The following is a 12,093-nucleotide window of genomic DNA, read 5'->3' on the forward strand; positions in this document are numbered from 1 at the left end:
TACCGCATGACTATGTTTGTACTCCTCTTCAAAAAGTACAGTTTGTGTTCTAGACTTTAGCTCACAATCATCGCCAGAATTTGGTGCATCACATCTGTTAAGGTTTTCGTGGTATACAGTGCCATTTGGACACTTAAATACAACTATACTTTGGTCATAACTATCGGCTTTTTCAGTACATTGGTAGAACATATTGCAATGTTTAGGATGACGTCTAAAGCCTGTCGGGCATATGAAAAGATTTTGACCTTCACTGGTTGGTGGACAGGGTGCAGTAGTATTGCCGGTAGTTTCTGGTTGTATTGTTGATTCACCAGTAATTGGTGCCGTTGGTGTAGCTGTTTCTGAATTCGTTGTGGAACTTTCTATAGGTTGAGTAGTTGTAGTCGTATCCTTAGGATATTCCGTTGTAGTCTGTTCTGGTTTTCCTGTGGTTGTGGTGTCTTTGGGGTTTTCCGTAGTAGTTGTTTCAGGTTTTCCCATAGTTGTGGTTTCCTTAGGACTTTCAGTTGTTGTAGTTTCAGGTCTTTCGGTAGTTGTAGTATCATTGGAACTTTCCGTTGTTATAGGTTCTGGTTTTCCAACAGTTGTGGTTTCTTTAGGATTTTCAGTTGTTGTAGTTTCAGGTTTTCTGGTAGTTGTAGTTTCCTTCGAACTTTCCGTTGTTGTAGATTCCGGTTTTCCCATAGTTGTAGTTTCTTTAGGATTTTCAGTTGTTGTAGTATCCTTTGAACTGTCCGTTGTTGTAGATTCAGGTTTTCCTGTAGTGGTAGTATCATTGATACTTTCAGTTGTTGTTGACTCAGGTTTGTTTGTTGAACCAACCTCTGTTGTTGATGGATTTTCAGTTGTTGTAGCACCTGATGAACAATTGCCCGATACTTTATCGGCATAGTTACAAGTCTCTAGCGAAGTATCCCAAACAGTACCTTTAGGACAACGGAAACTATATACCTGGTAATTATCATTTTTATCACCATCTACGCAGCGATAATAACGATTGCAATCATCGGGGTCTGGGAAGAAACCTTCACTGGTGCACGTATGATTTATGGGTTCAATGGTAGTACTTTCATACTCTTCTGTGGTGGTCGATATTGAGGATGTTTCAGTAGTGGTAGGTATATAACCAGGCTTATCAGTGGATTGAACAGTCGTCGGATAGATAGAAGAGGTTTCTGTAGTTGTAGGAGATGTCGTGGAAGTATTAGGGGTTTCGGTGGTTGTGGGTGAAGTAGTGAAAGTAGGGCGTTCTGTCGTTGCGGAAGAGTCTGTCGTACTTGGTACATAACCTGGTTTATCTGTTGGTTGTTCGGTGGTAGTAGGTTTCGTCATTGTAATAGAGGTGGTTTCCTCAGGAATTGAAGTGGTCGAATCAGTTGGCTTATATGTGGTTGTTACATATTCAGTTGTGGTCGTCTCTATTTGACCATCACAACGCTGTACATTGGCTGCATGATCACATGTTTGCTTGTCTTCATTCCAACCTGTTCCCTTGCCACACATAAATTCATGTTGTTCTAATTTGTTTCCATTCATTATACATCTGTAGAATTTACGACAATTATCGGGATCGGCCATAAATCCTTCACCTGAACATTTTTTACCAGCCGGAAGATTGGGAACTGGCGTGGTTGTGGTTGGCTGCATTGTTGTAGTATAATCCGTAGTGGACGTTGGGAAATCAGTTGAACTAGTCGTAGGTTCAGTTGTAGGTTTTGTAATAGGCATGGTCGTGGTAGGAGTTTGTGTAGTAGTCGTGGGCGTTATTGTTGACATGATAGTTGTCTGAGGAGATGTTGTAGGCTTATCATATTCAGTAGTGGTATGACCTGGCGATGAAGTTGTTGTATATTCCATTGTTGTAGTTTCCACATCGGGTTCTTCAGTTTGTCCCTGGCAACGTATGATATTGTCTCTGTGGTCGCACGTCTGCTTTTCTTCGTTCCAGCCAGTACCTTTAGCGCATATAAACTCGTATTTGGAGTATCCATTACCACTCTTCTCACAGCGATAAAATTTGCGACAATTATCGGGATCAGCCATAAAACCTTCTCCATTACAATTCTTTCCTGGTGGTAAGTTTGGAATAGGTGTGGTTGAAGTCGGCTGCATAGTGGTAGTATAATCTGTAGTAGTGCTGGATTCTGTTGTAGTTGACTGTAGAATAGTTGTTGGATATTGGGTCGTTGGCTTTTGTGTAGATATTGTTGTTGTCTCAATGGCAGTAGTTGTAGGCTTTAAATATTCCGTAGTAGTTGTTGGTTTCTCAAATCCAGCAGTTGTTGTTTCACTCGTTGTAGAACTAGCTGTAGTATATTCTATTGTTGTGGTTTCCGGTTCAGGTTCTTCGGTTTGTCCTTGACAACGTTCAATATTATCTCTGTGATCACAAGTCTGCTTTTCTTCATTCCAACCGGTATTTTTAGCACACATGAATTCATGTTTTGAGTAACCATTTCCGTTCCTCTCGCAGCGATAGAATTTACGACAATTATCTGGATCTGCCATAAAGCCTTCTCCATTGCAGATCCTTCCAGGAGGTAAATTGGGTACTGGAGTAGTTGATGTTGGCTGCATAGTTGTGGTATAGTATGTGGTAGTACTTGGTTCAGTAGTGGTAGACTGGGTGGCAGCTGAAGTAATTTGAGTTGTTGTGGTAGGCTTTTGATTTTCCATTGTTGTTGTTTCATATGAAACTGTAGTAGTTGTAGGTTTTTCATATCCAATCGTTGTTGTGGGCTTTTCGTATTCAGCTGTAGTAGTCTCACTTACTATGCTAGTAGTTGGCCTGTAAGTGGTATTCTCTACCGTAGTTGTTTCCGGATCTGGTTGTTCCGTTTGTCCTTGACAGCGCTCGATATTGTCTCTATGGTCACATGTTTGTTTATCTTCATTCCAGCCGGTTCCTTTAGCGCACATAAATTCATATTTGGAATATCCGTTGCCATTCTTCTCACACCTATAAAATTTGCGACAATTATCGGGATCAGCCATAAAACCTTCTCCGCTACACTTCTTGCCTTCTGGTAAATTTGGAACAAGAGTAGTTGAAGTTGGTTGCATAGTGGTGGTATATTCTGTAGAAGTAGTACTTGATTCATTGGTACTGGGTTTAAAGGTAGTTGTGTTATCTGTAGGAGTAGTACTTGGTTCAGTGCTACTAGGTTTTGTGGGTTTTGTGGTAGTTGAGGGAGATTGAGTTGTTACGGTTGTTGATTCATATAAAGGAGTTGTAGCTGTGGGCTTTTCGTACCCAATTGTTGTCGTAGGAGGGTTTTCGTTATGGGCTGTAGTAGTTTCAGTTGCTATACTTGTTGTGGAGCTGATGGTGGTATATTCCATGGTTGTTGTTTCAGGTTCTGGTTCCTCCGTTTGGCCCTGACAACGTTCAATATTGTCTCTGTGATCACATGTTTGTTTTTCCTCATTCCAACCTGTACCTTTGGCACACATAAATTCATGCTTTGAGTAACTATTATCAGTTTTTTCACAGCGGTAGAATTTGCGGCAGTTGTCAGGGTCCGCCATAAAACCTTCACCATTACATTTCTTTCCTGGAGGTAGATTAGGTATCGGTGTTGTTGAGGTCGGTTGCATGGTGGTAGTATAATCGATAGTAGAAGTGTCGGGCTCATTGGTTGTTGGTTTTTGAGAAATCGTTGTTGTTTCATAGGAAGTTGTTGTTGTAGTTGTAGGTTTTTCATATCCTGCAGTTGTTGTGGGCTCAGTGGTTGTTGGTTTCTGAGCTGCCATTGTGGTTGTTGAGGGTTTATCATAACCTGTAGTTGTTGTGGGTTCTGTGGTTGTTGGTTTTGGAGCTTCCATTGTTGTTGTTTCAATGGAAGATGTTGTAGTTGAGGGTTTATCATAACCATTTGTAGTACTTCCACTTGTTGTTGGTTTGTAAGTAGTATATTCCATTGTAGTTGTTTCAGGATCTGGTTGTTCCGTTTGTCCCTGACAACGATTGATGTTGTCTCTATGATCACATGTTTGCTTTTCTTCATTCCAACCTGTTCCTTTGGCACACATAAATTCGTGTTTAGAATAACCGTTGCTATTTTTTTCACAACGATAAAATTTGCGACAATTATCGGGATCAGCCATGAAACCTTCCCCTTCACATTTATTACCTGGTGGTAAGTTTGGTACAGGTGTTGTAGAAGAAGGTTGCATAGTAGTGGAAAAATCTATAGGTGTGGATGCAGTTGTAGTAGATTCGCTGATCACTGTGGAAGTGGGATATATTGTAGATGTTGTGGATGTAGTGGTTGGATTCATCGTTGTTGGTTTCTCAAAAGTTTCAGTAGTCGAAATCATTGTGGTAGATGAATACTTTTCTGTTGTCGTTGTACTCTGATATTCCATAGTAGTTGTTTCCGGCTCTGGCTCCTCTGTTTGTCCTTGACAACGTTCTACATTATCGCGATGATCACACGTTTGTTTCTCTTCATTCCATGCCGTGTTTTTAGCACAATTAAACTCATGACGTTCATAGCCTTCTTTCGTTGGAATACAACGATAGAATTTTCGACAGCTGTCAGGATCAGCCATAAAGCCCTCACCTTCACATTTTGTACCGGGTGGTAAATTTGGTATGGGTGTGGTGGTAGATGGTTGCATAGTTGTAGTCAAGTCGCCAGTTGGCATAGATTCTGTGGATGTAGGTTTTCCAATTACAGTTGTGGACTCATATTTAGTAGTAGTGGTGTAATAAGTGTCGGTAGTAGTTGGTATACCAGCAGTAGTTTCAATTCTACATCTTGAATTAGCAACATTAGCGGGATGATTACAACTTTCAATTTCTGCATCCCATACTGTGTCATTTCCACATTTGAATGAATGCTTTTCAAAATTTCCCTTGCCGTTATCAATACATCTGTAGAACTTTTGACAGTCTTCGCTGTCACCAAAGAAACCTTCTTTGGAACACTTGTCATTAGATGATATTGGTTCATTTGGATTAGGTTTTACTGTAGTAGTAATAGGTTGGCTGGTAGTTTCTGGATCTTTTCCGGAGGTTGTAATTTCGGGGTATTTACTGGTTGTAGTTTGAGGGAATTGTGTAGTAGGTTGATATCCTGGTTTTGTTGTGGTTGTTTCTGAAGTTGTTGGTTCATATCCAGGCTTTCCTGTTGTTGTCTCTTGTGGAGTTTGTGTTGTTGGTAGATATGCCGGTTTCGTAGTTGTTTCTTGTGGCCTTTGTGTAGTTGGCTGATATCCAGGTTTGGCGGTGGTTGATGTAGTGGTTTGGGGTTTCTGAGAAGGTGGCAAATAACCCGGCCCTGAAGTTGTTACTTGTTGTGGTTTTTGAGTCGAAGTTCCTTCACTGCCAGTATTTACATTACACTTATTTAAATCATGGTTACATGTCTGCAATTCACTGTCCCAAACAGTACCTTTGCCACATCTGAAAGAATACTGCGAAAATTTTCCATTTCCATTGTCTACACAGCGATAAAAACGAGAACAATCATTTGGATCTCCTGTAAATCCCTCTGTTTTACAAATACCATGTGGCGGAGGAGTAGTAGATGTTACTGCTCCAACTGGAGGCTTTTGTGTAGATGTTGGTTTTGTGACAGGTTTTTGTGTTGTCAAGCTGGAAGTAGGTTTTTGGTCTGATGGTTTACTAGTTGTAGGTGTACTACTTTGTGGACGCTGTGTAGTTGTTTGTTGTGTTTCTGATTGAGTTCCGGTACCAGAACCGGAATCGGTTCCAGTGCCACACTTTTTGTTTTTAACTGCCCAAGCATGATTACATCCTTCAATTTGACTATCCCATATGGTGCCGGGCCCACAAGTAAATACTACTTTATCATATCCTCCTTTGCTGTTTTTTACACAACGGTAGAATTTTGAACAATCTTTCGAATCTTCCAGATATTGATTGTTGTTTTTACAAATACCAACGGGATTTTGCTGTTGAGCTGATGAGCCCGATTGAGATGATGATCCAGATTGAGATGATGATCCAGATTGAGATGATGATCCAGATTGAGATGCTGAGCCAGACTGAGAGGATCCTGATGATCCAGATTGTGACGAAGACGATCCAGATTGAGATGATGACCCAGATTGAGACGATGATGATCCTGATTGAGAGGATGAACTGGTTTCTGTTGAATTTGAGGCTGAACCTTGAGTTGTAGACTGGTTAGAGATAGATCCTTGTGTTATTGATGAACTTGATGATCCCGTTTGTGATCCTTCTGTATTGGATTGATTATTTGATGAAGATGAGGAACCAGACTGTGACGAAGACTGATTGTTATTGTTTTGTTCCGAGGTGGAAGAACTAGCCGAGGAACTTGAACCGGAAGATTGATTATTAGAAGATGAACTGCTTGATCCTTGGCTATTATTACTACTACTACTATTAGAAGACTGAGATCCACTTGATCCTGATGATTGATTATTTGAAGAGGATGAAGAACCAGTTTGTGTTGATTGATTACTACTAGAAGACTGAGATCCACTTGATCCTGATGATTGATTATTTGAAGAGGATGAAGAACCAGTTTGTGTTGATTGATTATTATTGTTTTCTTCTGTAGAGGATGAACCAGATGTTCCTGTAGTCGAACTTGTGCTAGATGATTCATTACCGGATGAGGAAGATCCTTGATTATTGCTACTAGTTGAATTTTGTCCGCTACTTGCTACCATTTTACAATTTAAGTTTTGTACTTGTGCAGGGTGGTCACAACTATTAGCTGGGGGATTCCATACAGTATCTGGTGGACACTTAAATGATACTTTGTTATAACCACCTTTACCATCATCAATACATCTATAAAATTTATTACAATCTTCTTTGTCTTCCAAAAATGTTTCTTCGCTTTCGCAATGTGTTGCTGGTTTAAATGGTTTTTGAGTTGTTGTAGTTTGATTATTATTGGTAGATTGTGATGAAGAGGAGTTAGATGATCCCTGATTGCTCGATGAAGAGGATGATTGATTGGATGTGTTGCTTTGATTGTTACTGCTCGATGACGAAGATGACTGATTTGATTCTGAAGTTGTGGTTGAACCTTGTTGGGATCCGGATTGTGAGCTCGACGATGTTTGATTAGATGAACTAGAACTTTGATTGTTGGATCCTTGATTTTGGTTGTTAGATGAAGACGATGATTGATTTGATCCAGATTGTGCACTAGATGATTGTTGTTGATTGTTGTTATTTGATGAAGAGCCAGAACTTTGATTGTTGGATCCTTGGTTTTGGTTATTTGATGAAGATGATGATTGATTTGATTCTGTAGTTGAAGTAGAACCATGCTGTGTTCCTGATTGTGAGCTAGACGATGATTGGTTATTGTTATTTGATGAAGAGCCAGAACTCTGATTGTTGGATTCCTGATTTTCGTTGCTCGATGAAGAGGATCCCGATTGTGAACTTGATGATGATTGATTAGAAGAACTGCTTTGATTATTATTGTTCGATGAAGAAGAACTAGAACTTTGATTGTTGGATCCGTGATTTTGGTTATTCGACGAAGATGATGTTTCAGTTGTTTGGGAACTTGATGACGAGGAACCATTTTGATTATTATTTGAAGAGCTGGATCCTTGATTATTCGAAGATGATTGGTTATTATTGTTCGATGAGGAGGAACCAGAGCTTGATGTTGATTGATTAGATCCCTGCTGATTTGATGATGAAGATTGATTTGATCCTTGATTATTTTCATTGTTTGATGAGGTGGACGACTGTTGGTTCTGCGAGCTCGAACCAGGTGATGAACTTCCATTGCTTGCCATAATTTTACATTGTTCTTTTTGAACATCTGTTGGATGATTACAACCTTTTGAGTCTGGATCCCAAACAGTACCAGGTGCACAATCAAAAGATATTGTATCGAAACCACCATTTCCATTATCTACGCAACGATAGAATCGGGCACAATCGTATTTATCTTGAAGGTATGTTTCAGAATGTTGACACCTGCCATCAGGATTGGAAGGTTTTTGTGGTTTATTCTGCTCTTGTTCTCCACTCGAACTTTGGTGATTATTTGATTGTTGATTACCGGAAGACTGAGATTGGTTGTTGTTATTTGATGATGATCCAGACTGATTATTAGATGAACTTGATTCATTATTGTTATTTGATCCAGTTTGATTTGATGAACTAGATTGATTGTTAGAAGAACTAGACTGGTTGTTACTGTTTGCCGTTGAAACAGATTGATTGTTACTGTTCGACGATGATGATCCAGACTGATTATTAGATTCACTGGTAGATGAACCAGCTTCATTGTTATTATTTGATGCTGATTCAGATTGATTGTTGTTATTCGATGATGATCCCGACTGATTATTTGAAGATCCTGATTGATTATTTGATGAACTAGATGTTCCTGTACCTTGCAGTTTACATTTTTCGCGTTGCGAATCTGTAGGTAGATCACATACTTTGTCATCTTGATTCCAAACTGTACCAGGACCACAAGTAAACGGTACTATTTCTAAACCACCGTTTCCGTTATCTCGGCAACGATAGAATTTAGCACAATCGTTTTTATCGGGTATATAAGTATTTTCATCTACGCATTCAGTGGTAGAGGGTCCATCGGAAGTACTATTCGAGTTGGTTGAACTTTGTTGTTGATTGTTATTATTGCTGTTACTTTGAGATTGTGAATTAGAAGAATTTTCTTGATTATTGTTCGCATTAGAATTTGAAGAACTTTGTTGATTGTTATTATTTTGACTTGAACTTTGATTAGATCCTTGATTATTTGTATTTTGAGAGTTGGAAGACTGTTGATTGTTATTTGAACTTTGTAAATTGGAGTTTTGTTGATGGCTATTATTTGATGAGTTTTGAGAATTAGAACTTTGATTGCCGTTTTGTTGTTGGTTGTTATTTGAGTTTTGTACATTCGAATTGGAATTTTGTTGGTTGTTGTTATTTGAAGAGTTTTGGGCATTAGAACTTTCATTGTTGTTGGAATTTGAATTCTGTTGACTGTTATTCGAATTTTGGTTAGTGTTCTGAGAGGAATTCTGAGAATTTGAATTTTGGTTGCTGCTAGAATTCTGAGAATTCGAGCTGTTATTTTCATTCGATGTTGTAAGATTAGTTGAGCTTTGTGTGGAACTTTCATGGCTAGATGATGAACTGGATGACTGTTGGCTACTTGAAGATGACGAAGAACTTTCTGTGCCACTAGATTGTTGAGAAGATGATGAAGCGGAGCTAGATGAACTTGATGAACTACTAGAGCTTTGTTGTGAACTAGATGATGATGTTGATGAAGACATTGTGGATGATGTACTATTTTGGTAGCTTGTATGTGATGACTGCGTTGATGTCTGCTCATTGTTATACTCATCCATTTGTATGCCTTGTTTACCTTGACATCCACCATTATCACGTACATTTAACAAGTGATTACATGATTGCAATGATTCATCCCATGCTGTACCATCTGAACACCGGAAGCCAATTTTATTAAATGTACGACCATTCGAAATACAACGATAAAATACAGTGCAATCATCTGGATCGCTCATAAATCCATCATCTTCGCATGGTGGCCCTTGGTCATTATCTGTACTGCCACCGCTGCTCATGCCAGCAGAGCGTGCTGATGAAGTTGAAAAGGAAATTACCGAAACACCACTTAATCCTGTGAGGCCATAATTTTGCCAATGATTGTATGCTCCATCCATAGCATTGCCATTATTTGCAATGCCTCCCTTAACTCTGCCTGCATTGAGAACATGCATCAAACGACTATCAATACTATCGCTATCATCATCATCAATTGAACTATTAATAACATCACCACTATAACCCCCAAAATAAACTCCTTGTCTCTTGTCGCTTACTGCCGCCCCGGACCCAATGCCTGCTCCAACAACAACATCATCATCACTTGCCAATGTATCAATTTCATTAATATATTGTTGACATTCCTCGCGATTGGCCAACATGGCTGGCATACACAATTTCAAATCACGTGAAAATATTGTACCTTTTTTGCAGTTTAACAAATATGCTTTAATGTAGCCATTTGTTTGAGCCTCACAACGATAGTACAATTGACATTCATAATTGTGTGCATATAAACCTTCCGCAGGACAGGTGAATACTTCTGGCATTTCAATATTGCTTGTGCTAGTTGGTCTGCTGTTGCTGACATCGCTTTTCTCGTCATGGTAGATGGAATTTTCATTGTCATTGTAATGCTGTAGTAATGTCGGCGATACTTCTATACCTGAAATGATAGAAAAATAAACGATTGCTTGTAAATGAAGTTAAATGTTTTCTATCTTGTTAGATATAACAGGATGTTAAATGTAACGTTGTAAAAAAAAACTCTTTTGGTTCCTGTATCAGGAGATTTAAATTTTTCTGTTTCTATTTCTCGTTTTTAAAAGAACATAACGGAAATAAGATAACAAATAATAGAATTTTAGTTAAGATATAAGTCGAAAAGTTTAAGAACAAATAAGCTGTTATTTAAATCGTGTTAGTTGATTAGATTCTCTTCTAATTTTTATTTGAAATAATTTAAAATATTTTCAAATAAAGTAAATTTAAAGTTTTATAGTTTTTAAATTATAAAAACAATTTAAAAATGTAACATTTTTCTAAAACAATTTACAATTAAATTATACTTTCAACTAACCATAACTCGTGGCACAAATCTAAGACGATTGATGTACATATTTTCTTTTCCTGTATATTTTATATAATTCAATAAAATTCAAATTTACTACTAAGTATGACTATAATATTATAGGCTTCCTGTAATTATGATTGCTGCTGGGGAGAATTTATTTGTAGACAGACCCTACAATGCAGACCTTTTGCCTATTAGGTACTAACTCAATTTATATCAATTTCCTTCCGTTAACAATTATTTAGTAGTACAATCCTCAACATACATTTATAAATATAAATGTTTTTCTCTATTACAAACAGTTGGTTTGTCGTACTTACTTGTATTTATATGAAAAAAAGGATCACATTTAATTTAATAGCTATTAAATAAAAATGTAATTTTATTTGATAAATTACAAGATAACATAAAATTGTAAAAAAAATATATATTTATATGTATGAATATGGATTTGAGTAAACATTTTTGTTGCCTCTTTGGCTACAAGAAAATCAGTTTTTGGCTTCACTTTCTTCTCACCACCACCAAAACAAAAGGAAAAAGAGCAATAAAACGTTTACAAATACATTTTTATAGCGAAAATAATTTATGTTTTTGTAGGGATTTAAAACAAGTGTCAGTTGCATAAAAAATATATATGTATGTAGATATATGCAAAAATATACATACTCTTATACCCAAGTAGGCTCAATGTTGGATAATCATAGGTTTATTTTTTCGGAAGGTTATTTTTCGTTATTTTCGGTTATGTAAAACAAAGCCAAAATAACTTTTTTTTATATATACACATACATTCATTTAATTTCCATATCGCCAACCATGTGTTTTACATGGTATACATATATTGCGATACATTAAATTTTATAGTCCTTTAACGGTAAGTTTGAATTCGTCCATTTGTAAGAGAATTTGTTGATTTTTAACCGTAATACATGGTAAAAAGTTAAAGTTTTGTAATATTTGTATTGAAATAACTTAAGGATAATTATTTTCTTTACTAGAATAATAAATCCATTCATAAAGCATGCCCGAAAAGACTTTTGTTTGAAATACTATTATTTTTGAATCGAATCGCATTCTAAATTTGTCAGAAGCAGTATATCACTAGATTTATATAAAGGTTTTCATAAGTAATTGCATTCAATGGCATTACAATGTTAACATAGTTACTTATATTTTTAACGCATAACACGCTTATTTGGCAATGTAAGTTTTCGCTGTTTTGAAGACCTAGGGATTGTTACTAGTGGATCGTAAAACAACAGCAACAAAAATAAAACAAGAATAACAAATTTACATTTCTCTTAAAAGAAATAAAGGGTATCTCTTATTCGTTATGCATTAAGACATTTGAAAATCTTACATAAATATATATATCCAGTTAAAAAATAAATCAATGTTTCAGATTTGTGCAAATGTGTAAACAGCGAGTAAAAAACATTCACATTTTATT

At 37.1% G+C, this 12,093-nt stretch overlaps 1 protein-coding gene across 1 annotated transcript in view; it reads right to left on the reverse strand.

Moving 5' to 3' along the window:
* The window catches only part of LOC111690408 (serine-rich adhesin for platelets-like), a 98,792-nt gene that overhangs the window by 870 nt on the left and 85,829 nt on the right, over positions 1 to 12,093 (reverse strand). Inside the window, exon 4 of the mRNA XM_046950668.1 lies at positions 4 to 10,232. Coding sequence (XP_046806624.1) covers positions 4 to 10,232 — 10,229 coding nt within the window. The remainder of the gene's footprint in view (positions 1 to 3; positions 10,233 to 12,093) is intronic.

The sequence above is a fragment of the Lucilia cuprina genome, chromosome 4 (assembly GCF_022045245.1).
Source record: "Lucilia cuprina isolate Lc7/37 chromosome 4, ASM2204524v1, whole genome shotgun sequence".
NCBI classification, from domain to species: Eukaryota; Metazoa; Arthropoda; class Insecta; order Diptera; family Calliphoridae; genus Lucilia; species Lucilia cuprina.